Source organism: Cetorhinus maximus, chromosome 4 (genome assembly GCF_964194155.1).
Source record: "Cetorhinus maximus chromosome 4, sCetMax3.hap1.1, whole genome shotgun sequence".
Lineage (NCBI taxonomy): Eukaryota > Metazoa > Chordata > Chondrichthyes > Lamniformes > Cetorhinidae > Cetorhinus > Cetorhinus maximus.
Genome location: NC_135882.1, coordinates 127,254,599 through 127,282,449, shown reverse-complemented (window position 1 = coordinate 127,282,449; position 27,851 = coordinate 127,254,599). Strand labels below are relative to the sequence as shown.

The 27,851-nt window shown below is 39.2% G+C and overlaps 1 protein-coding gene across 4 annotated transcripts in view; it reads left to right on the top strand.

The window, feature by feature from the left end:
* virma (vir like m6A methyltransferase associated) overlaps positions 1-27,851 on the top strand; it is a 118,630-nt gene that overhangs the window by 72,740 nt on the left and 18,039 nt on the right. For all 4 annotated transcript variants that reach the window (XM_078540772.1, XM_078540770.1, XM_078540773.1 and 1 more), the window contains 6 exons: positions 1,850-1,982; positions 6,434-6,586; positions 7,976-8,136; positions 8,766-8,862; positions 11,044-11,210; positions 19,073-19,395. In XM_078540772.1, coding sequence (XP_078396898.1) covers positions 1,850-1,982; positions 6,434-6,586; positions 7,976-8,136; positions 8,766-8,862; positions 11,044-11,210; positions 19,073-19,395 — 1,034 coding nt within the window. The remainder of the gene's footprint in view (positions 1-1,849; positions 1,983-6,433; positions 6,587-7,975; positions 8,137-8,765; positions 8,863-11,043; positions 11,211-19,072; positions 19,396-27,851) is intronic.

Here is a 27,851-nt window from a genome sequence, read left to right as displayed (position 1 = left end):
GGCCATTTTAATTATCTGCCTTGCTCTCCTGCTGACATATCTCTTCTCAGCCTACTGCAATGTTCCAATGAAGCTCAACACAATTCGAGGAACAGTGTCTCATCCTTCAATTAGCCGCTGTATGGCCTTCTGGACTCAACACTGAGTTCAACAATTTCAGGCCATAATCTTTGTCCCCCGCTGCTCCCCCACAACTATTTTGTTTCCTTTTCTTTGTAGGTTTCAGTCTTAACCTTGTTTTTCTCATTTTTGCTTTCAGATGGCAGCTGATCATTATTCTGCCATTTAAACCTACTCTGGACCCATCTTCTCTTTCTTTACTTGTCCCATTACCATTGTCTTTGACTAATCTCATCAACTCTGTTGACATTTAATGCCTTCCATCTTCTGCCCTATCACAGACCTTCTCTTTTATTCCCACCCTCCCCCATTTCCCCTCCTTAAAAGCTATTAAATTTCTAACTTTTCCCAGTTCTGATGAAAGGTCATGACTTGAAACATAAACTCTGTTTCTCTCCACAGATGCTGCTAGACCTGCTGATTATTTCCAACATTCTCTAAATCCCAGTTTAATCCCTCGAAGGAAGGGAAAATGTTAGAGCAGAATGTACAGATAATCAGCTTGTATTGAAATTATGACTGACTTTTGTTTGCTGCAGTTTGGTTTAAAGCATTTAAACTTGACAGAAGGTTGTGATCATGCTTTACATATACTTACATTCAGGTTTAATTTTTGCAGTGCCCTAAACATTCACTTGAGATTTTCAAAACTGAAACTTTGTTCCTCGTTAAGGGATTCAAGGGGAACCAAGTAACCTTGAATAAATAGAGTTGTTACAGATCAGCTGTGATCTAAATGACAGAAAAGCCTCGAAGGGAGCTGCTCCTGTTCTATGTTCCTCCCCCTCTCAATACCACCAAGAACAGATTCCCATGTATTTTTATCTAATTTTTGTTTGTGGGACATACCAAAAAGCATTATGTAAATGCAAATTAATTCCTTTATATAATTCTGAAACTTTTCGGAAGACTTGAAGTTTAGCTTAACTGAGGTCTTATTCAAGTTCAATATCACCACCTTGCTTTCATATTCTTTGTCCCTTAGTACAAAACCGAGTTTTTCCTTTTACTATGGCCTTTTCTTATGTGCTACATCCTTTAATGACTTATACATCGGCACACGTAGAAGTGGGTCTCTTGCTTCCCAGTTCCTATTAAAATCCCACCACTTAAGGTGTATTTTCATATTGAATTTCCAGCTATCTGTCATCTTACTAGCCTGCTTAGGTCCTTTTGTAGTCTTTCCGTATTCTTGTTAGGTTTTGCCTTATCCCACCCATGACATTTGATGCTTCAAACAAATTTTGTTATTGTTCCCTGACCTCTTAAGTCAATATTATTTATGCATAAAACATGTAACAATGGCTTCATCACAACCTCTGTGGCATCTGTCAACAAACTTTCCATTATGAGAAGCTTCCTTTAACTCCTATCTTTTCCTTTTAGTCATCCAAATGTCTCTTTATCCATATGGCCACTTGTCTTTTAAGTGATTCTTTATCAAATGCCATTTGAATCTCCAAATGAGCAACATTCATGCATTTCCTTACACTACCTTCCAAAAAAAAAGGCATAATACCAAAGGGCATTGACTTGCAGTTTGCTCACACATCTGCTATAGGTAAAGTGGATCTCTCATGGCTGAGTGCAACAAAAAGTTATGCTTTAAGTTGTACCCGTAGGCCATGATTTTGATTGTGCCTATAAGTCAATTTGGAATGTGAAATGATAAATTATGATAATGTTTGATTTTGTATATGGAGTTAGTCTATCTTTTTTCTCTGAATAGTGCTCTGAGACAAAACAATAATGCCCTCCATTGTCTGCTAAAACGTGTGGTTCATAATTTCAACAAAGAAATGGCTGAGCTGGCTTCCTCGTTGTTAGATTTTTTACGCCAGATCATAAACACAGATAATTTGGTAAGTGACGATGTGCTTTGTTTTACTAATTTATCAGTTTAAAAACATATCTTTATTTGGAACGTTTATGCATTTAGTGCCGTGTCTTTATTAATTGTTATTTTCAACATTTTTTGGGCAGTGATTGGTAAGGTAAACTATGAAATTAGGAAGTCTTCAAACCTTAATAACTTTGGAGTTTTGACATTCTTCAAATTTCTTTTTGCCTAACATGTTAAAATGTCTTTAATCAAATTTAATCAATGAGAATCGAGGGTTTGAGGGACAGACAGGAAAATGGAATCGAGGCTACAATCAAATCAACCATGATCTAATTGAATGGCAGAGCAGGCTCAAGGGACCGAATGGCCTCCTTCCTAATTCTTGTGTGCTTGTGTTGTGTCAGAACTACTGTTATATTTCGGAAGCAGAAACCAGTGGGTGTTGATTCCCCTTATTTTACGCAGAATATCTGACTTTTTAATCTTTCTCTGGTTTCTCTCCTACCTTGCCTCCTGACATCTCTGAGCTCATCTTGTCCATGAGAGCTACCTCCAGTTCCCTTGACATTGTTTCCCCTAAGCTGCTGACCACCCAGCTTCCCTTCTTGTGATCCTTGTTAGCTGATATTGTTAACGATTCTCTCTCAGGCACTGCCCTCCTCTCCTTCGAACCTGCTGTCATCACCAGCATCCCCTTTAATTTTTTTCATTATGAGTAGCATGTTCACTTCAGTGCAGATTACCTTTAACTTTTTTGTCCAGCCCTGCACACGTGGTATAAAAAGGGGACTATTTGCGAACGACCTACCTGTAACTTCTGGGTTGCTGCATGATTCTACATGCACGCAGCTTAGAGGGTATATTGGTCATCACCCCTCTCTTCACAAAACCCCTCTTGCTTCCAAACTATTGCCCCATCTCTAACTTTACTTTCTTCTCTAAAGCCCCTAAATGTGTTGTCGCCTCCCAAATCTGTTCATCCTTCCCTGAACTCCAAGTTTGAATCCCTCCAATCAGGTTTCTGCCTTGACAGAGTGCCAAAACTGCTCTACTTAAAATCACAAATGATGTCCTATGTTAGGGTGACAAAGTTAAACTATCTCTCCCCATCCTTCTTGTCCTGGTCTGCAACCTTGGACATGGTTCACCATACCATCCTCTTCCAATGTCTCTCCTCCATTGTCCAGCAGGGTAGGACTGTACACGCCTGGTTCCATTCTTATTGATCCAGTTGTAGCCAGAGAATCACTTGCATGACATCCCTTCTCACTCCTGCACTTTTACCACTAGAGTCCCCCATTGATCTATTGCCCCTCCTATTTCTCATTTAAATGCTGCTGCTTGACAATATTATCTTCAGTGCGCACTGATCACTCCCAGTTCTACCTCACCATCACTTCTTTTGACCTCTCCACTGTCTCTAAATTGTCATGCTGGTTCCATGATGTCCAGTACTGGATGAGCAGAAATTTTCTCCAATTAAATGTTGGGAGGATTGAACCTATTGTCTTTGGTTCTTGCCACGAACTCTGTTTCCTAGACGCTGACTGCACCCCTCTCCCTGCTAGCATCTGAACCAGACTGTTTGCAGCTTTGTTGTTGTATTTTACCTGGAAATGCTAATTTCCACCTCATAGAGTCATTATGCAACAGAAGGAGCCATTTGGCTCACCGTGTTCATGCAGCTTTCTGGAGCAATCCAGACAGTCCCATTCCCCACTCTATTCCCTTCGCCCTGAAAGTTTATTTTTCCCAAGTCCTCAGCCTGTTTCCTTTTGTTACCAGTGTAAATTGTCTGATTGTTCCCTGCTTCAACTGATCTGCTGCTGAAACTGTCATCTCATGCCTTTGCTACCTTTGGATTATTCCGGCACACAGCTGATTGGCCTCCCATCTTCCACACCCCATAAACCTAAGCACATCGAAAACTCTGCTGCCTATATCCTAACTTGCACTGCCTCATGTGCTTGGTACAACTGTGCTCGCTGACCTACATTGGCCCCCAGTAAAGCAATGAGTCGATTTTAAAATTATCATCCTTGTTTATAAATCCCTCTGTGGCCTTATACCTTTGTATCCCTGTAATTTCCTCCAGCTCTACAATCCTCCGAAATACCTGCACTCCTCCAAGTCTTGCCTCTTGCATTGGTGGCCCTGCCTTCAGCTGCCTGGGCTCTATGCTCTGGAATTCCACCCCCCCCCACCCCACCCCGACCCCCGACCCCCTCCAGCAAAACCTCTGCCTCTCGCTCCTCCTTTAAGGTGCTCTTGAAAACCTGCTTCTTTCACCAAACCTTTGCTCACCTGCCCTACTATCTCCTTATGTTGCTTGGTATCAAATTTTGTTTGAAAGTTCTCCTGTGAAGTACCTTGGGACGTTAAAAATAATTCATAAATGGAAATTGCGGTCTAAAATTTCATTTGTTTTTAAAAATGCCTGATACTTTGTTCCATTTATTGTGCAAATGGTTAATAAGATCAAGATAGGTAGTCCTCTTTCCTCAGTGACCCAATAACTGCATTTCATACACACTGTTAGGGATTCTGTTCATAAACTTTTTAGCGTAAACAAATGGGATAAAGTATTTTATAATTGTGGCAACAATCTGAGTCTAGCATGTCTTTTGAATATTAGGGTGGGTTAAAGGTTTTGTCTCATTCTTTAATTTGTTTTTCCTTGTGTCATTTTTCATTGCATTAACATTATGACTTTGGCATTGACACAAAACTGTTTCACCAATGTGCTGATGCTAAACTTGTCTATTGTAAAGCAGGTCTGAATTGGCTCAAGTGTAAGACAGTGTGACCCCCTTCTCTCAGGAGTATTACTCCCCTTCAACCTGGTGTCAGGTCAAAAGAATGAATTGAAATAATGTTTTTGCTTGTATCCAGCAATGGCTTTGTGTCAGGTGCTGTGCATTGACACCCATAATGTTGCAAATACCTATGATGATAGGTTTACTCCAGACAAAGGTAGTTCAGTTGTTTCATGTTCAAGTATATTCATTTGAAAAATGCACAGGCTATTTTGTGCTATTTTTCAAAACCAGGTCATATCAATTGACTTCCATCTTTTATACGATTCTGAGGTTGGTCCGAAAACCATGATGTCATGAGTTAGTCTGGCTCACAGTGTTCCTTCTCGACCTACCACTCCCCCTCCCCTCCCCCTCCATTGCAACCCCCAAATCTCAAAAGCATTACCACAATTAAGTTAGCACGGAGTATATTTAAGAAATAGGACATGTGTTTATTTTATTCTTTGACAAGTGGCAGTGACCTGTTGTTGTCTTTGACTTGAAATAACAACTAAGTTCTAAACCAGAAGAGTGAGGAAATTAAGACACTCAAATGGAGTGTCATACATGAAATGCAATGCACACCTCTCCTGTGCTTTCACATTTTATAAGAAAATTAAGCCTCTGATTGGAAGGTTCAATCTAAATGAAACCTCTTGTGGTTTTGACTATGACGTTACTTATCGTGACTTGAACAAAATATTTTTTATTACTAATCTGCACAACCAGTCTAAGGCTAGTTCTCCAAAAAAATACCTAACAAATTACTTTTGTATCTGTTTCAATTATGAGGGAGGCTTTTCTGTAATGTTTTTAGCCTTTTGGTTAAGCGCTTCAAAAAATTGTCTTGGCAGTATTGCATAGTTTATTCATGTTAACTCTATGTAAATATACAGATTCTGCATCTTTTAACAGGGTATAATAGTCTTCAGTTCTTATAGAACTGATCTCTTTCAATTGATTCACCAGTTTCTTGCAATCTAGAAGTTGTATTTTTGTAAGTGATCTGGCTTTTGTAAAATTACAAGATATTTGACTTGACAATGACCTTCTCTTGCTGTGTTCTACTTGGTGAATTAAGTGTAATCGTAATAAAATATACCAATACAATAAAGAAAATAATTTCATTAAAAATGTTCAAGCATGTGTAGAACTCATTTAGACTTGCACTATATACAGAAGAAGACAAATCTCTGCTAGCACAGCTCCCAGAACTGCCACATATTTCTGGACAAATGAGTTTATCAACTAAGTGTTGCAAGAGATTGACCAGGGACAATAAACAGTGCTTTTGGAATTTGGGAAGTTTTGCAATTCACGTGAATACTACTATTAGTAGTCTATACCAGAATCAAAGCCAACTTTGGTTCAGTGAATTAGGGGGATGAAAGCATCTGATCTGCCTAACAAATACTATCTGCTTTTGCAGTATCTATATTTTATGTTGTTAGTGTTTTCTGTTTTAAAAATGCATATTATTTACAATATTGGATTATTGTAATCTGGAAGAAAGACTGGAATGGAAAAAACTATTTAAAAAACTGAAAAATTTATCATTCCCCTTGATAGTTTTAGTATATTGTCTTCAGTATATTTAGTATACTAGCTTATTAAATCCATTTTTGATTACTTCAGATTTAAAGATTGTGTGTAATAATTTATCGTTCTGCAGGCCAGTTGTGGGGATGAAGGTGCTGCTATGGAAGTAGATGGGCTTCAGACTCCCCGCTCTTCAGCACTCAGTGCTGCAGAAGTGAAGCAGCTATTAAAGTGGAAGGAATCTACTGATGATCATTTGCTGTTTGAACTAGATAAAGTTGTAATGGTATGAGCTTTTACAATAATAACATATTGTAGGATAGTTTATAGTGATTTAGCCATTTTCATTTACACTTTTCAAAAAATACAATTCTTTTGACAACAAATCTTCTATATATAAACATTTTTGAATAGGTTGTGACCCACATTATTAACTGCTGTATAAACATTTCTTGTGAGAATTTTACATCACTTGTCTTGGGCTATGACATCCCACTCTAACACCATGATAGGAATGTAGGAATTGTTAAATGAATAGGTTCTTTTTTTATATGGATAGCTATTAGTAGTACATTTTTTACTTGACGCTACAATCAGCTTGATTCAGTGCCTCCATGAAAGGAGAGGGGAAAGTTGAAAGGTGGGGGTATTAAAATATCCCATTTATAGTTGCAACAGAACATGAATTTTGCAAAATGCACTAGATCCTGATCAAGAGAAAAGATTTTTAAAAAATTGTTCCCATTTCATTATCAGCACCCTGAATACACTAAGCACCTGGCGAGTTCACTTCTACAATTATATAGAGGATTCCAATTAACAAAACATTCTGGCAGATGCATTTTGTGGGCCAGAATACTAAAGCTTTTCTAATAATCACTAAGGCTGCTATCCTATTATGATTCTTAGACTTTATTAATTATAAACTCATTTTCAATTTGGGCACATGCTTATTTAGAAAAATAAGCATTTTTCTGCTGTTGTTTGGAATTCTCTTCCAGATAGCCTAACTCTACATTAACCTTCTGACTTCGAAATTTCCTTTGGAAGAAGCTCTCCAAAGAAAAGACAGACCACTGTAATTCGAGCGAGACTTGCCATAGTTTTTTTTTAAAGCAAGTAAATCACAGCCAATCATCCATTTTACTTTGCTCTCCCCAGATATATACCCATTTTAAACTTATAGCCATCGCATCCAAATTTCTGATTCCTACATTACTCAAAAATTATACATTGAGGTTGACATTGGGTGATGTGAAAATGCAGTGAATCCAATATTATCCTGACTTCAGTGCTGACTGAAAATGCCATTATTTACATATACTAACCTCCTACCATGAAGGCATTTACACGATGCACTTCCATGTTATCCTGTCAGTTTTGAATGACATTGAGTCCGAAACTGAATGTGTGTTTGGGAATTAAAATATTTCAGCTGATTTTATTTTAACCTAATAGACTTGAGGACAGTTGAGATAATATGTACAAAAATGAGCATGGCTTTATAATCTAGAAATGGCTATATTTTAATTGTTTATGACAAATGTTATGTAACAAAAATATATAACATTTTTATATTCTATGAATTAGCCTTGATTTTAATAGATTTTAGAACTGTCCTGTTCCTAAGTGTATGTGGCAAGATTTGTAAAAAGAAATTTCCTTTTTGGCATAGGAACTGTGTAAAGAGGATGATAGTTTTGACTCTTTATTAGAAAATGTTGTTGGATTGAGACAGATGTTAGAAACATCTCCAGATGTGTTGCCAGTCATTGCGCAGGATGTGGAGCCTGTCCTTCCTGTCTCAGAGTCTCTTCCAATCCAGTTTAACAACAGGTACTGAACCTATTTCTTTGAAACTATCAACTTTTGCAGATTTGGTTTCAGTTGGTCACTCTTTAAGAGGGCCATGACAAGATTTGCCATAAAATCTTGCATTGTTTAAAGAAAAGATCACTTCTTGCTAAGAAGGTGGTGGCTTTTGAGATAAGCAATTGTGTCCAATTCTTAAATTTAAGACCATTTTGAAACCTAGTTATGAGATACAAAAGAAACATTACAGATATTTTCTATGGCCACGCCCCTGAGAAGCTCTAATTTTATAACAATGTCAGACTGTTCAACACGACCTCTGTTGATAATTAAGATGTTCCCAAGTGGTTCATAAACATTTTAAACTTTACTTTGTGCCAGTGATCTCTCTCTACTTACGTCATTAAAGTTCAGGTGACTTCACACCTGAATTATATTGAACAACTAGAATCATTTGTAGTGAAATCATAATATGAAACTTTGCAGTACAACTGATCTTGCGGATCATATTTGAAATAGCATTTGAGTATTTTCGTATTCTGAGAAAGGAATATATTATAAAATATATTATTTTAGAATAAAATAATTGTTCATCAGCTAGAGTTCCTGTTTCTAGCTAGGACAGAAAAAAAACATTTTGTTTTTTATTCTAGGACTGCATATGTATTGGCAGATGTTCTGGATGACCAGCTAAAGACACTATGGCTTTCCCCATTCCAAACTGAGGAACTTGACACAGATTTGGATATGGTAAGTACTAAAATTAAAAATTATATATAAACTATAAATGGCAGCTGGTGGATTTAAATTCAGTTAATTAATAAAAGTGGAGTTTACTAGTCTCAGTATTGATGACCGTGAAACTATCGGGTTGTCATAAAAACCCATCTGCTCCACTAATTACCATTAGAGCTGTGAAGAAGTCATATGGACTCGAAATGTCAACTCTGTTTCTCTCTCCACAGATGCTGTCAGACATGCTGAGTTTTCCAGCATTTTCTGTTTTTATTATATTAGGGGAGGAAGCCTGCTGTTCTTACCTGACCTGGTCCAAATGTGATTTGAGACCCACATAATGTGCTGACTGCTCTCTGAAATGGCCTTACAAGCCATTCAGTTATACCAAACCACTACAGAGAAGTGAAAAAGGAATACTACCGGATGGACCACCTGGCATTGACCTAGGCAATGGAAGCAACAAGAGTACAACCTGCCCAATCAACCCTGCAAAGTCCTCCTTACTAACATCTGGGAGAGCTATCCCACAGACTGGTCAAGCAACAGCCTGACATTGGCTGTAAGTTATGATTTGCTGAGTATGACAATGTCCCAATTCCCCCATCCCTTGGAATGTTCTGTCCCATCGGCACTATGGGTGTACCTACACTAGATGGACTGTCGCAGTTCAAGGAGGTGACTCACCACCATTTCCTCAAGGGCACATCCAACTCTCACATCCCATGAAAGAATTTTTAAAAATATGTAAAATACTTGATAACAGGAGAGAGAAACAGAATGCACGTGGACATGTATATACATACTTGGCAATGTGAGAAATACCAGTGCTGAAAAATGTAACATTTTTCAAATTTGAGCATGTCCAGTAAGCAAAGCATAGATTCATTGTAGAATTAAAATTGACCTCTCCTGATAATATGCTGCAAGTCTTCAGAACAAAATCCCAACAGTGTTCAATTTCTATTTACCGTACCAGTTATGTTCGCAATGTTTCAAAGGGGACTGCCAGTTTATGGGCAACTCTGTGCTTTATATTTATGCCTGGTATTAACCAAACTGTCTAACCGCATTTATTTCATTTAACTTGCACTGGCCAGTTCTCCCAGTATTTTGAAGTAGTGGTAGATCCTGAGCTCTTCTGATTTCTTACCTAAAATATCAATTACATTTTGTTGCAAGCTAACATTTAAAAATTGGGTTAACATTTTGAGTCTGTATGACCCTTCTTCAGAGCTCTGAAGAAGGGCCATACAGACTCGAAAATTTAACTCTGTTTCTCTCTCCACAGATGCTGTAAGACCTACTGAGTTTTTCCAGCATATTCTGTTTTTATTTCAGATTTCCAGCATCCACAGTATTTTTTTAACATTTGAAATTTTTTTTTTCAGCATTTCATTTTTTAAAACTGTCATCGGTTCTGTATTGACCACGGGGCTTACTTAATATATTAGTGCTAACATGGTATGAAAAGGAATATAATCGGGCAGTACTCTTTTAATATTGGTACTCTCACGACCATCATACTAGAACTTTATACTAGGAGTGTTTGGTGTTTGACTAAGAGAAGCTGCTGCTAGTGTCAAACTAAAGGCAGTTTGTTTCCTCAGAGACTTTGGCTGTCCTCCAGAATGCTGTCAGTTTCACTCAGCCTGTTGGTATAAAATGCACGCTAACACCTTCCAGACATTTTCCATTTGCTCAATGTTAGCCTTTTCCAAACTAATGGATAATATTTTTTCTCTCCATTCTGTGCTGCCACTCATTATTTTGCAAATCTATTGAAATTCTTTAATATCAGTACTGGATGGTTGGTAAATGCAGTTGGCCTCGTGTTTCTAGTTTAAGAGAAGGAAGATTTTTTAAAAAATCAGCCACAAGTGATCCTCCTCGAAAGTGTGTATGTATTCGTGTCCAGTGAACTGGATGATTGGCTGTGACAACTTTTGTGTTCCATGTAGCCTACTGACCTCACAGGCATGACTTGAGCGAGGTGGGGAAAGTATGCTCAGGAGAAGTCAATGTAATGTCTTTGAAGAAAGGAAGAGAACAAAAGCAAAGTACTGCATGGATGCAATGGGCTGAATGGCATCCTCCTGTGCTGTAATGACATTGACATTTAAATTCCTATGTACTCTTCCATAAGCCATGATTAGGTGCCATGCATTAATCAGTTTGCGGTAATGTTCTTTTCAGGTCAAGGTTGACTTGATTGACCTAGCTGAGAAGTACTGCTGTGATATGGACCTGAAGGCAGAATTGGAAAGGTCATTCCTTTCAGAACCCTCATCTCCTGGTGTAGCCAAGGTATCAAAAGGTTTTAAACTGGGAAAGCACAAGCATGAGACATTCATTACTTCCAGGTGAGCTGTCAAAAGGTGAACCTATTTGTTTGAACCACAAGGTAAAGAAACTAGAAAATAATTCTTGTAGGTCATCAGTATACTTCAGAGAATTATGCATATAACTTTTGAATATAAAACATGTTTAGAAGAGTTATGATGGTGATTCTAACTTACTATCTACTTCTATGCACTGTTGTACCAGTTACACAGTTGCAACAATTTCACATCTCTATTTTCATATATACCTTTTTAGCTCTTTAAAAGGTTTTTTAAAATTCCACTGGCTATTTTGGGCAGATAACTCTATTGTCAAAGTCAAATTCATTGTATCAAAAATGCACAACTTAGAATGCATCAAATCTGTCCTATTGATTGGCCCTGGCTTCCCTCAGCAATGATAATCATCAGGTTTGATTATTTTTTGTTTTCCTAGTGATCTAGGAATCTATTCCAAATTTGTGTGGAAAGTAATACTTTACAATCTTAAATTTTATATAGTTAAGATGGAGATCAGGGCCTTCTTTCCCCCCTACTCCCTTCCCCCTAATACAAGCTGTTGAGGGAAGGTCAGAAGAAAATTCAAAACTGAGATTGATAAATTTTTGTTTGGCAAGTTCATAAAGGTTATAGAACCGGGGCGGGTAGATGAATTTGCAATTAATGATCAGCCATTTCTTAATTAAATAGGCTTGAGAGGCTGAATAACTCCTTCTATAATATTAGCCCCCTGTCCTCTAGTTGTCTGCTCCAACATTAAGTGCTTCCACTTTCATTATCATTTCCTCTAAGTTGTGATAATTTGATTTGTTTAGATCAGGAGTATTCATGATATGGCCTGTGGCTCTGGGCACCTGTTGCAGCCTATGGGTGAATCTGGTGAAAACCTGCAATCTTGAATAAAATCTTGCATGCAACTGAAAGTATTATGATGTTGTAATTTGACCAAGAAAACACACAATTCTATTGATGGTTTATGAGCAGCAGTTTGAATTAAAAAATATACCCACCCTTCCCCTTTTAAATAAATGTCGGGCTTTTAATTTACTGCCATGCTTCATGTTTTTTCCTCTCAAAATTTTTTCTTTACCAACGTTGTACTTATAATTTAAACCTTAACCTTAAGAAAAATTCAACAATGCTGTTATGCACCTTGCAATCAACTGTGGTGAACATTCCAGCACAATGCTACTTTAGTGTTTTGACCCAAAGTGTTGTTAAAGAATAGGGAAAATAATCTCAATAGAGGGGAAAATAGCACAAAAAACTGAATGCTGTTGTGGGAAACCTCTGTGCAGGTGCTGGAAGAATATTTGTACTAAAGTGTATCTTTGTTCACCTGTTTATAAGTTCAATCTAAAGAAGATCTTTGCCTATTTCGACTTCAGGCCCTCCTTCCCTATGTCATGAGAAAATAACTGGCTGTAGTTCTGAATGTTTTATTCCTAATTCAAACGAATATATCCAAGTAACTTCTTTTATATATTTACATTGTGTCTTCCTCCACACCAATTTTCTTTTATTGGAGACACTGACTGCCTTGGAGAGTTGTTCCATGTGTGCTGGCAGCCCTATGGTACTTTTCCCCAGATTATGGTGCTTCATGTGTGAGCCTGAATGTGTTTTTCAGGCCATTGCGGGGTTTTACTTGGAGCTGGTGTACTTGGTCACCGCCTTTGTCCCTTCCGACACGGCGTGCTTGGCCAGTTCCCTGGGCAGCAGCAGGCGCACAGCGGTCTGGATCTCCCGGGAGCTGATGGTGCTGCGCTTGTGTGTTGGAAGCCTCTTTGACAATGAGGCAATTAGTTCAGCCCAATCCTGTCTAAAACAAGCAATCATTTCACAGTTGAGCCCAACAGTCTTTCCAGCAAGGGTCACTGACTATCAGTTGGGAGTTGGAATTATGGCTCTTTCTTTCATTTCCCTCCTCATCCTGCCTTCCTCTCATCTGATCCTCCTCTAGACAAAGGGACTGAGAATGTGCGTTTGATTCTCCATGTTGCTTAGTTGTTATCTAAGTTCCATGGAAGCCATAGATTTCATAGAATCAAAGGAAAACTTAGCTGGAGGAAGCCAATGCCAATACTGGATCCTCATCTGAAACTATCTATTCGAACTCTGCTTCCCTGCTTTTTCCGTTTAAGCATTTTAAAAAATTATTTTCACCAATGCTTATAAATTAAACTATTAGGATATTAGCCTTTAGCTCAATAGTGACTTGTGGTTAAGCACCCATGTTCTAATAACCTTTGTGGAAACATTTCTTTTATAACTTTTCTCTTCATTGTCCTAGTGATAAACCTGATTCTATGTCTCCTTGTTACTGTTCCGTCAATGAGTAGGAGCAACCTTTGACTACTTCTCAAATCTTTCATGATCTTAAGAGCCTTTCATGATATTTGATTTCCCATTGCCCTTCACTGTGCCGCTGAAAGAAGCTTCAATATTTCAAATCTTTCTTCATGATCCCTTCCTAACAGCACTGAGAGTGTATCTACACCACATGGATTGTAGCGGTTCAGAAATGTGGTTCACCACCACCTTCTCAAGGGCAATTAGGGAAGGGCAATAAATGCTGACCTATCCAGCAACACCCACATCCCGTGAAAGAAGAAAAAAAGATTATTGCTGCTCATTCTTGATGTCAGTTTAGTGAGTCTTTGTTGTACATTTCTGTTGCCCAGAACCGCTTGCACTATTCCAGATTTATTGTAACTGATCTCTTATGCAAAATATACACATATTTTTGCCTTTATTCCGCAGCCCATGTATAACCTAGAATTCCACGTGCCTGTTCTGTTGACTTTTATACCTACAGTGAAACCTTTAACAATCTTTGTTAACTGTATCTATAGAGCTATGTATTTGTATCTGTAGCTCTCTGTTCACAATCTTGCCATTTAGGGTACACGTTCTTCCCCTTAAAGTGATGCTTTCACATTTCTATTTATTGAACAGTATATTCCATCTGCCTGCCCATTCTTTTAGTCTGTTTATAGTTTCCTGTATTCTTCCTCCATGCCTTCTAATTTGATATTGTCAGTAAACTTCCTGTTGTACTTATGTCCAACTTATTTGTATAAATGGAAAATAAGAGGTCCCAGCACACTGTTCTGTGGCACACATCATTAAGCAGTTTGATGTACATTGACCATTGCATTCCCATTAACTGGGTGATTTCCTCAGATTTAGCTAAAGTGATCAAGCATAATCTGCGCTTCACAAATCCATGCTGACTGTCTATGATTACAGTTGTCTGGTGTTTTTTTTCCTCCCATTTTTGAATATGGATGTAACATTTGCAACCCTGCAGTCCTTTTAGCTACTATTCTAATTTCCAAAGATTTAAAGCTTAGAAACTTCACCATCTCCCCAACTTCCTAGGGTTCCAAAGGAGCTGGGTGTTGGCCATTTAGCTGCTGAAGCCTGTTCTGCTATTCATTGAGATAGATCATGGCTGATCTGAGATCCGCTGTTGCTCCATATCACTTTCTACCATTGGTTAGCAAAAATCTATCAATCTCAAATTTAAAATTAATATTTGATCTAGCATTTATTGCCATTTGCTGAAGAGACCACCTTTTGTACATAGAAGTATTCCCTAACTTCACTTAAGAGGTCTGGCTCCAATCTTTAGGCTATGTCCCCCAGTCCTAAACGCCTGAACCAATAGTTTCTCTCTATCTACCCTATCAGCTTCCCTTTAATAGCTTGGAGATTTGAGTGAACACCCATTAACCTATATATCAGGGAATACAACTCTAGTTTGTGTAATCTCGCCTCTTAATTTAGCCCTTGGAGTACAGGTATGATTGTGGTAAATCTGTGCTACACTCCCTGCAAGGCCAATATATCATTCCTAAGGTGTAGTGCCCAGAGCTTCAGGTGTGGCCTAACTAGGGTTTTGTACAGCTGCAGCATAATTTCTATCCCCAAGTATTCTAGTCATCTAGATATGAAGGTTATCATTCCAATTAACCTTTTTGATAATTTTCTGTACCTGTCCATAACATTTTAATGATCTGTGTACATGGATCTTCAAATCTCTTTGGACCTCCACTGTTTCTAGCTTTTCACCATTTAGAAAGTACTCTGATATATCCTTTTTTGGTCCAAAGTGGATGATTACACACTTGCCAATAGTGAAATCCATTTGCCAAAGTTTTGCCCATTTACATAATCTAATAATATTTATTTGTAATTTTATGCTTCCTCTACACTGCTTACTATGCTGCCAATCTTTGTCATCAGTGAACTTGGGTATGTGAGTTTCTATCCCACTATTTATGTCATTAATAAAAATGGTGAATAGTTGAGAGGCCCAACACAGATACCACCAGCATATTCTGCCGATTTGAGTAATTGCTCGTTATCCCTACTCTTTGCCTCTTCCTGCTTAGCCAGTTTCCTAATCAGGTCAATAATTTACCTCTAATTCCTTGAGCTTCAACTTTAGCTAATAGTCTCTTTAAAAGGATGTTGTTGAATGCCTTCTGAAAGTCTATATTAATAAATCCAAAGATGTTCCCATGTCTACTGCAATAGTCACCTCTTCAAAAAAATCCAGTCGGGTTCCTCAGGCATGGCCTACCTGGCTTTATATACTGGCTTTCTCTGATTAGCTGAAAAATTTCAAGATATTCTTATCCTTAACTGTAGACTAGTAATTTCCCAACAATTGAAGTTTAGCTAACTGGTCGAGAATCCCCTGTTTTCCCTCTCCTATTTCTCTTAAATAGCAAGTGACATGCAATTTTATCTAAAGGAATGGTTCTTGAATCAAACGAACTTTGAAAGATTATGAGTAGAGCATCTGCAGAATTCTCACCTACTTTCTTGAAAACCTTGGGGAGGAAACCATCTGGTCCTAAGGCTATGTCACTCTTCATTTCCATTATTTTTTCGTTACTGTTGTTTTACTTATGTTAATTTTGGTGAGTCGCTCTTCCCTGGTTAAGCATCAGCTTGCTTGGGTTGTCCAGGATATTATCCTAGTCCTCCACTGTAAACAGTGATGAAAAGTAACTATTCAACATGTCTGCCATTTTCTCATTTTCATTGATACCATCACTGTCATTTGAGATGCATATCTTCTGGACCAGGATAACTTTCCTTTTTAAATGCATTTACTTTCTAAATATCTCCTGTACTAACTGTTCCATATCTTCCTCCAGTATTTCTACCATCCCACCTTCACCATCCTGTCTAACCACTGAGGTATAATGCTTGTTAAGCCTCATCGTTCTCAATATCAAGTACAAGATAGCCCCATTTCTCTCAAAGTCCTTCATCCTTTATTTTAACTACTTTAAAATGTCCTCACAAATGAAGCAAAACAAATGAAAGGAGGTATGTCACGTGGCCATAATTGCATAAATATTAGGGCCAGTTCAAACAGCATTCGAAGAATCTATTGGGCGGAATTTTCCCCCCATTGTGGGGGGGGAGTTCAAGAGCAGGCGCGCCTCTGATTGGTGCCCCCAATCAGGGGCGCACCGCCATTTTACGGGGGCGGTCCAATTAAGGCCCACCCAGCATGACGTCTGCATGGAAGCGCTATGCGCTCCTTGTGCGGGCAGGGGGGAGGATGGGGGAATCCCTCAGCCAAGAGTGCGCTCTTTCGCGCATGCGCACTAAAGAGCGCACTGATCTCCCTGAGGCAAAGTGCTGCATCAGGGAGATTGGCTGTACATTAAAAAAGATTAAAAATAGAAAAAAAGAATTCCGTGACATGTCCCCTCATGGGACATGTTCATAACTTTTAAAAACGCTTTAATTAAATTTTTAAAAACCTACGTGAAACCTCATCCCGCCCGTGGATGAGGTTTCATGCTTTTCCAATTCACGCCGGGGCTCCTGACCTGCCTGCCAACCTTAAGGTTGGACGGGCAGGTCCATTAATTACTTAAATGACTCTGTCAATGACCTCAATTGGCCTTTGACAAGTCGGTGGGCGCACAGCTGACTTTGCTGAGCCCCCGCCTACCTGAAAATTTAAATGGGGTGCGGTGATGTCAGGAGTTCACACCGTGTGTCATTTTACATGTCGGTGAGCATGCCCCATCCCCCGCTCGCTGATGGTAAAATCCTGGCCATTGTCCTAGTTGCATGGTTGCAAGAATCATGTTGAAGGATAAGGGTTAAGCAAAGTTGCACTTTAGGAGTAAATTAGTTGGATTAAAATCAACCCACTGTACCCATAGCAAATTTATACAAAAAAAAAGTGCTCATTCACCTGCAAAACTTGAGTTTAAATACAATCTATAATGATGGGAGCATGATTTCATTAACTTGTTGACTAGAAGTGTAAAGGCCCTATGTAAAATAAGAATATAAGAACATAAGAAATAGGAGCAAGAGTAGGCCATTTGACCCCTCAAGCCTGCCCCGCCCATTCAATAAGATCATGGCTGATCTGCCCCAGGCTCAACTCCTCTTTCATGCCAGCTCCTCATAGCCCTCAACTCCCCGATATTTCAAAAGTCTATCTACCACAGAAAGTATCAGTGATCTAGCCTCCACAACTCTCTGGGTAGAGAATTCCAGACATTCAGTACCCCCTGAAAGAAGAAATTCCTTCGCATCTCAGTTTTAAATGAGTGTCCCCTTATTCTGAAACTATGTCCCCTCGTTTGAGATTCCCCCACTAGTGGAAACATCTTCTCAACATCTACCCTGTCAAGCCCCTCAGAATTTTGTACGTTTCAATAAGATCACCCCGCATTCTTCTAAACTCTAATGAATAAAGGCCTAACCTGTTTAGTTGTTCTTGATAAGTGAACCCATTCGTCCTGGGAATCAGCCTAGTGAATCTCTTTTGAACTGCCTCCCATGCCAGTATATCCTTCCTTAAATATGGGGACCAAAACTGTACACAGGACTCCAGGTGCAGCCTCACCAACACCCTGTACAGTTGTAACAAGACTTCCCTATTTTTAAACTCCACTCCCCTAAATTCCATTTGCCTTCTTAATTACTTGCTGTACCTTTCCTACTAACATTTTGTGTTTCATGCACAAGAACTCCCAGATCCCTCTGTGCATCACTTTTTTGGAGTCTCTCTCCATTTAAATTATAATCTGCCTTTTGATTTTTCCTACCAAAGTGCATGACCTCACACTTTCCTACATTAAACTCCATCTGCCAAGTTTTTGCCCACTCACTCAACCTGTCTATATCCCCATGCAGATTCCTTATGTCCTCATCACAACATGCCCTCCCACCTATTTTTGTACCGTCAGCAAATTTGGATACGTTACACTCTGTCCCCTCCTCCAAGTAATTAATATAGATAGCAAATAATTGAGGTCCTAGGACTGATCCTTCTGGCACTCCATGAGTGTGGGCCATAACACAATTGTCTCAAACTTTGTACTAATTGCAATATCATTTAGAGAAACTGCAAATTGTTTGGTGTAGAAAATGCAAATGTCTAACTGGAACAGTAGGAGGAAGAGTCTAGTTGTAAGAAGAGTCTAGACAGATTATTTGCACAGTTGGCTGATGTGGTCTCTAGGTAATTAAAATCGGAAGGCACTCCATTCCCTAGTGCTATTATCTTCTGTTTTCAGGAGATTAAAATTATATAAAACTTTTTTTAAAAGTTCTAATTTGATCTAAAATTGAAATTTATCCAGTGAATGGAAGGCCACTGGGGAATAGTTCTGAAAGATGAGATTGTTATGGAAATTTGACTTTTATAGAAATTTAACCATCTTAACTTTAACTTTGAATATAATCACTTACTGAAAATATAACTAAGGTATATTTTCTCTGTAAAGTTCAAGATAAGTTTTACTTGCATTTTTAAGTGATGGTATGTGTAACAGCATTATAGAATCATTTAAAATTTTTCTATCATCTATTTCTGAATTTTATTTTAGTGGAAAATCTGAATATATAGAACCTGCTAAACGAGCCCATATAGTGCCGCCTCCCCGAGGTCGAGGCAGAGGGGGATTTGGGTCAAATTGTAGACCTCATGATATATTTCGGCAACGGAAGCAAAATACGAGCAGACCGCCCTCAATGCACGTAGACGATTTTGTAGCAGCAGAATGCAAAGACGTTCCCTCCTCTGGCCCACCCCCAGCAAAAAGGACAAATAAAGGACCTCAGAAAGCTCCTCGTGGTGGATTTTCAGGAAATCGAGGACGAGGTGTCTTTCACAGTCAGAACCGTTTCTTTTCTCCACCTGCTCCCAAAGGTTTGTTAACTTTTACCATAGACAATTCCCATGTCATTTAGTATGATTCTGAGCAAATTAATATCTGTTTATTTGCATTTTTATAAAATTAATTTAATACTTCGTAAACAGCAAGAACTATTTTCAGTAGCTCAGTAGAGTCATCAGGTTAATTCCCTTAGATTGCAAAGTAGCTCATAAAATTCCAATTCTCAAAAAAAGGAGGATAAATCTGATCTAGGAAACAATAGGCTGTTAAATCATTGGTAAGATGTTTGAAGGGATCCTAAGAGATATCCTTTATGATCACTGGGAAAGATAAGAGGCCATTTGAGATGCTCAACATGGCTTTGAGGAAAGAAGGTTGTTTCTTACAAAGCTGATTTGAGTTTTTTGAAGAACTTACTAGTTTAGTGACTGAGGGCTGTCTGATTGACAGTGTCCATCTGGACTTCCAGGAAGCCTTTGATGAAGTAACTTTAGTGAAGCAGTTTGAGATAGAATCTTGCGGTATAATTAGGAATTTGAAATTCTGGATTCAGAATTGGTTCCAATTCTACTGATAAAAATCTGTAGTCAACAGTTGTGGAGTACCTGGACGCAGGTGCTCGTGGTATCCTCCAGGACTGGTGTTAGGCTTGCTACTGTTCACTGCTTTTGTTAATGATCTGGATAGGGGTACAGGGGGTATGATTGGTATGTTTTCAAATAATACTAAAATTTATTCAAGGGTTAAGACAATAGAAGGGTACAATCTAATTCAGAGATTTAGATCGGCTAGAGGTATGACCAAATGATGGCAAATGACATTTAAATTAGATAAGTGTGGTGCCGTGGATATAGATAGGACCAACATACAACACATTTATCGTTTACAAGGAATGAAACTAAAAGGAGTTGAGAGAGAAAAGTATCGAGGTGTTAATGTGCATAGATTACGGAGGCTTCACAAGCAGTGCAGAGAAGCTGTAGCCAAAGCAAAATGGGTTGTATTATTAGAACCCTTCAGTACAAATCAAAGGACACAATTCTGTCATTATACAGATCATTGGTCAAACCACATCTGGAGTACTGAGCCCAGTTTTGGACCCCTCACATGGTGAATGATATATGGACCTTGCTAAATGGTTCAGAGGAGAGTTAGAAGAATGATTTCTAGCTTAAAGAATCATATTTACTCAGGCTTAAAAAGTGGCATCAGTTTAACAGAGAAACATAGACTTAGATATGACCTGATATAGGTATATGAAATAATGAAACTATGACTGTTGATAGATTATTCCAGTTTGACAGATTGTGGGAGAACCAGGCACATGCACTTAGACTACAAAAAAGTAGGAATAGCCTAAATGTTAGCTGCAGCATTTTTCCAAGAGTAGTGAGCCTCTGAAATGCATTGTTGGCTTGTATGGAGTGTGCTGACTCTGTGCATGCCTTCTAGAGGGAGCTGGATCGGTTCTTGTTTGGGGCAAAATTGCATGATGCAGAAGGTAAGTAGCTCAGCAGTTAATGGACGCATGGCCAATGTGATCACCTGGATTCGTTTCCATTGTCTGAGGGAGCTGGGGAGGAATTTTCCAGAGTTTGGTTTTCCTCATTGGTCCTGATTAGCATGCGTTTGTCATACTTACATCCACTTGTTGAACAATAGTTCTTTCAGTGCTTATAGATGTGCTCTGAAAAGGCTTCTATTGTGGACAGTTTTATCAATATGCAAAATTCGTGGGTTTTTTTTCCTACTCTGAATCAAAATAAATGGCTCCATCTCTTTGTATACTGTTACCCTCCCTTTCCAACCTGCCATCACTCTTTTCCTCAAAAAAACACTGTTGAGTTCATCTATCCTTGCAATCGACTGCCCCATCGCCAATTCTCCTTTCCTCTCTAAAGTCCCTGAACGTGTTCTTACCTCCTAAATCTGTGTCAATCTTTTCCACAACTCAGTGGTTAAAGTGAGGTCATACATTTAGGGAGGTCAAACAGTTACAGGGATTACACAATAAATGGGAATATACTAAGAGGGATGGATGAAGTGAGAGATCTTGGCGTACAAGTACACAGGCCCCTGAAGACAGCAGTTCAAGTAGACAAGGTTGTAAAGAAGACATATGGAATGCTCTCCTTCACTGGCAGAGGTATAAAATATAAAAGTAAGGATATAATGTTGGAATTGTATAAAACACTGGTGAGGCCACAACTGGAGTATTATGTGCAGTTCTGGTCACCACATTACAGGAAGGACGTAACACCTCTAGAGAGAGTGCAGAGGAGGTTTACAAGAATGTGGCCAGGGTTAGAAAAAAGTAGCTACGAGGAGAGATTGGATAGGTTGGGGTTATTTTCCTTAGAACAAAGAAGGCTGAGAGGTGACTTGATTGAGGTGTACAAAATTATGAGGGGAATAGTTAGAGTGGACAGGATAAAATTGTTTCCCTTGGTGGAGAATTCTAGAACCAGGGGACATAGATTCAAGATAAGTGGCAGAAGCTGTGGGAAGAACTTTTTTACGCAGAGGGTAGTGGGTGTCTGGAATTCACTGCCCAAGTTGGTGGTAGAGGCAGAAACTCTAAATTTGATAAAAAAGTACCTGGATAGCACCTTAAGTGCTGTAAACTGCAGGGCTATGGGCTATGGGCCAGGTGGGATTAGAAAGGGCACCTGGGTGTCCTCAGGCTGGCATGGACAAGATGGGCCGAATGGCCTCCTTCTGTGCTGTAACTTTTCGATGGTTCTCCGATCAGGTATCCATTTCTGCCACAGCACTGTAATGGCACTAACCAAATCATAAATTACATCCTCTTTGACAGTGACTATGGTGCACTGTCCCATCTCATTTTTAACCTTTCTAAAAGTTTTAACACAATTTGACCATGCCATTCTCATCCAATGATTCTCTTCCATAGTCCAGCTGAGTGGGACTGCCCTCACCTAATTCCCTCTTACCTATCCAATAACAGCCAAAGCATTACCTGCATTGGATTCTCTTCCCATTCCTATTTCTCTTGCTGCCTCTTGGAAACATCATCCAAAGTCATGATACCAGGCTCCATATGTAAGCTGGTGATACCCTGGTCTTCCTCACAACCACCTCCTTAGACCCTCTACTACCTTTCTACTTGTCTTCTAGTCTTGGGCGACTTAAGTTTTCCTCTAGTTAAACATTGGGAAGATTGAAGCATTGCTTGTAGCCTCCACCACAAACTCCATTCCCTCGCCAACAATTCGATCCCCTCTACCTGTCCACTGCCTGAGGCTGAAACAAACTACATGCGAACATACGCATTAGGAGGAGGAGTAGGCCACTTAGCCCTTCGAGCCTGCTCCGCCATTCACTAAAATCATGGCTGATCTGACTGTAACCTCAACTCCACGTTCCCGCCTACCCTCAATAACCCTCAATAACCTTTCACCCCCTTACTTACCAAGGTTCTATCTAGATCTGCCTTAAAGATGTTCAAAGATTCTGCTTCCACCTTCTTTTGAGAGAGAGAGTTCCAAAGACTCTCAACCCTCTGAGAGAAAACAATTCTCCTCACCTCTGTCCTAAATGGGCAACCCCTTATTTTTAAACAGTGGCTTCTAGTGCTAGATACTCCCACAAGAGGAAACATCCTCTCCACATCAACCCTGTCAAGACCCCTCAGGATCTTATATACTTCAGTCAAGTCACCTCTTACTCTTCTAAACTCCAGTAGATACAAGCCTAGCCTGTCCAACCTTTCCCCACCAGACAACCTGCCCAATCCAGGTATTAATTTAGTAAACCTTCTCTGAACTGTTTCCAATGCATTTACATCCTTTCTTAAATAGTACTCCAGATGTGGTCTCACCAATGCCCGTATAACTGAAGCATAACCTCCCTACTTTTGTATTCAATTCTACTTGCAATAAATGATAACATTCTATTAGCTTTCCTAATTACTTGCTATACCTGCATACTAGCCTTTTGTAATTCATGCATCCTTGGCGTCCTAATTGACCCTGAGCTAATCCAATATCCTCTTCATCACAAAGACTGTCCACTTCCACCTCTGTAAATCACCAGTCTTTGCCCCTACCTCAATTTATCTGCTGTTGAAATCCTCATGTATGTGTTCGTTATCTCCAGACAGGTCCATTCTAATGCTCACCTGGCCAACCTACCATCTATCACCCTCCATAACTTGAACTCATCTAAAACGATGATGCTTTTATCCTAACCTGCAACCAAGTCTCAGTCACCCTCTACCCTGTGCTCACTGAGCTTTCTTGGCTCCTGATCCACAATGTCTCAACTTTACAATTCTCATTCTCATGTTCAAGTTTCATGGCTGCAATCCCCCTTTATCTGTGACCACTTCCAGCCCTAGAACTATCCAGGAACACTGTATCCCTTCAACTCTTGCGTTTTGTGCATCCCCCATTGCCTATGTCCACCACTGGTGGCTATGCCTTTACCTATATTTTGTCTGAAGCTCTGAATTACCTCCCTAAAGCAGCCCATCTCTCTCTCCTCCTTTAAGAGTTTCCTTAAAACTCATGTCTTTAGTCAAGCTTTTAGTCACTCATCATAATGTCTTGTTCTTTATCTCAGTGTCAGTTTTTGTCTGTTAATGCTCCAGTAAAGTATCGCAACAGAGGAGGGCCATTTAGCCCTTTAGCATGCTCTACCTTTCAATGAGATCATGGCTGACCTGTGACCTAACTCAGTATACCACCTTTGCCCTGTATCCCTTAATGCGTTCAGTTAACAAAAATCTCAGATTTAAAATTAACAATTGATCTATCATTAATTGCTATTATGAAAGAGAGTTCCAAACTTTTACCGCCCTTTGCACGTAGAGGTGTTTCCTAACTCCTGAAAGAACTGTCTTTATTTGGACTATACCCCCAGTCCTGGACACCTCAACCAAACCAAATAATTTCTTTATATCTACCCTATCTGTTACCTTTAATATTGTGTAAAAATTCAATGAAATAAAAAAGAAAAGAAAGACTCACATTTATATAGAGCTTTTCATGACCACCAGACATCTCAAAGTGCTTTACAGCCAGTGAGGTACTTTTGAAGTGTAGTAAGCGTTGTAATGTAGGAAACACCGCAGCCAATATGAGCAACCCCCTCCACAAACAGCAGTGTGACAATGACTAGAAAAAATGTTTTGTTGTGACGTTAATTGAGGGATAAATATTGCCCAGAAGACCGGGGATAACTACCCTGCTCTTCTTCAAAATAGTCCCATCCGAGCAGGCAGATGGGAACTTGATTTAATGTCTCATCTGAAAGTTGGCAACAGCGCTTCCTCAGTGCTGCAATGGAGTGTTAGCTTTGATTTTTGTACTCAAGCTCTGGAGTGGAACTTGAACTCAGAACCTTGTGATTAGAGGCGTGAATGCAACCAACTGAGCCACGACTGACACTCGATCACTCTTAATTTCCTGAATTTCAGGTAATACAACCGTAGTTGGTGAAATTTCTCCTTGTATTTTAGCCCTTTGAGTTATGATATAATTCTGGTATATTTCTGCTGCACTCCCTCCAAGCGCTATTTACCCAGAACTACTGACAGTACTCCAGGTGTGATCTAACCAAGGCTGTAGGATAATGTCTATCCCCTTCTATTCTAATGTTCTTGGTATAAAGGCCAGCATTCCATGAGCACTTTTGATTACTTTCTGTACCTGTTAATGATATTTTGATGATCCATGCAGATTGACCTCCAAGTCTCTTTGGATTGCCACTGTTTGTAGCTTTGCACTATTTAGGAAGTTCATCCTTTTTCGGTCCAAAGTGGGTGACCTCACATTTACCTACGTTGAAATCTATTTGTCACAGTTTTTCCCATTTACTTAATATTTTTATGCCTCTATCTACACTCCTTACAATGCTACCTGTCTTGTGTCATTGGCAAATTTGGATATGTGGCTTTTGATCCGATTCTCTAAGTCATTAATAAATATGGTAAAAAATACTGAGGCCCCAACAGAGATCCTTGCAAGACACCACTATTCGCATCCTGCCACTTAAGAGTACCTGCCTGTTATCCCTACTTTGTCTTGTCACTTTCTGAGCAGGTCTTCAGTTCCGTGAATTTCAACTTTAGCTAACAGTGTCTTATGAGAGACTTTATCAAATGCCTTCTAGAAGTCCAAATAAATGACATCCCTGCCTACTATTTTGTCACCTCTTCAAAAGTTCAATCTGATTCATCAGGCATGATCTACTCTTTACAAATCTGCACCAACTGTCTCTGATCAGCTGAACATTTTCCAGGTGTTCAGTCACTACATTCTTAATTGTAAACATTAGTAATTTTCTGATAACAGATGTTAAGCGAAATGGTCCATCATACCCTGATTTCATCTATCTCTATCCTTAAGGGGCGGAATGACCTGTTCATGTATCCCAGTGTTAGCAATTATCATCTGTAAGGTTATGCTTTTTAGGTTGGTCTGAATATTCTGAATGTTGGCACCATTAGAGTCGCAACTGTAGAGCTTTAGTTTCCTGGTCTCCCATTTTTCACCATTCTTAAATAGTGGAGTGACGGATGCAATTTTCCAAACAAAATAAATTATTTCCAATCAAGAGACCTTCAGAAAATTATAGTTAGGGCATCTGCAATGTTGCCCCCTACTTCCTTTAAAATCCTAGGATGGAAATCATCTGCTCCTTGGGATTTGTCACTTTTATTAGTCCCTTTTCTTCATTACTGTTATTTTGCTTACCATTCGGCCCATTGTGTCTGCAGCAGTTCTTCGAATGAGCAGTTTGCTTAGTGCCCTTCTCCTGTTACCCCACACATTCTTCCTTTTCAAATAACACTCCAATTCTCTTCTGAATGCTTCAATTGAACCTGCCTATACCACACTCTCTCAGGCAGTGCATTCTAGACCTTAACCAGTCGCTGCTTAAAAAAGTTTTTCCTCATGTTGCTTTTGCTTCTTTTGCCAATTCTTTAAGTCTGTGCCCTCTCATTCTCAATCCTTTCATGATTGGGAATAGTTTCTCCCTACCTGCTCTGTTCACACCAGACCTCTCATGATTATGAATACCTCTATCAAATCTCCTCTCAGCCTTTTTTTCTCCAAGCAAAATAACTGTAACTTCTCCAATCTATCTTCATAACTGAAGTTGCTCATCCCTTGAATCATTCTTGTGAATTGTTTTTGCATTGTCTCAAATGCCTTCACACACTTCCTAAAGTGTGGCGCCCAGAACTGGATGCAATACTCCACCTGAGGTCGAACTAGTGTTTTATACAAGTTCAACATAATCTCCTTACTCTTGTACTTGTGCCCCTATTAGTAAAGCCTAAGATACTGTATGTTTTATTAACCACACTCGCAACCTGTCCTACCACCTTCAATGACTTATGCACATGTACACCCAGGTTTCTCTGCTCCTGCACTCCCTTTAGAGTTGTGCCTTTTATATTGTCCCTCTATTTTCTCCCTACCAAAATGAATCACTTCATATTTTTCCATATTGAACTTCATTTGCCACTTGGCCACCCATTCTCTCACCTTGTCTATGTCCATTTGAAGTTTTACACAATCCTCCTCACAGTTCACAATGCTTCCAAATTTCATATAATCCACAAATTTTGAAATTGTGCCCTGTACACCAAGGTCTAGGTCATTAATATTGATCAGGAAAAGCAAGGGTCCCAACACTGATTCCTGGGAAACTCCATTACGTACCTGGCTGCTGCCTGAAAAATATCCGTTAACCACTAAAATAAAAGCAAAATACTGCTGATGCTGGAGATCTGAAATAAAAACCACTAAAAACCATATTAACCACTACCCTCTGTTTCCTGTGACTCAGCCAATTCCGTATCCAATACGGAATATTGGATAGTACTTGCTACTATCCCATTTATTCCATCAGCTATAACGTTATTCACAAGTCTGTTGCGTGGCATTGTATCAGATGCTTTTTGGAAGTTCCTGTACACCATGTCAACTGCACTGCCTTCATCAACCCTCTTTTTCATCAACCCGCTTCAAAAAAAACTCCAGCTGGTTAGTAAAACACGATTTTTTCTTAACAAATCCATGCTGGCTTTCTTTAATTAACCTGCATTTGTCCATGTGCCTATTAATTTTGTCCCTAATTATTGTTTCTAGAAGTTTCCCCACCACCAAAATTAAACTGACTGGCTCGTAGCTGCTGGGCTTATCTTTACACACTTTTTTTTGAACAAGGGTGTAACATTCGCAATTTTCCAGTCCTTTGGCACTACCCCGAGTCTAAGGAAGACTAAAAAATTATGGCCAGTGCCTCCGCAATTTCCCTTCTCACTTCCCCCAGTATCCTTGGATGCATCTCATCCGGTCTTGGTGCCTTATTAACTTTTAAGTGCAGAAAAAGTTTGGTGAGTCTTCATCCCTTGTTAAATATTACTTTCCTTGAAATGTCCAACATGCTATTTGTTTACTAACTTGTAAATGCTGAAGCAAAATAATCATTCAACATGTCTGCATTTTCTTAT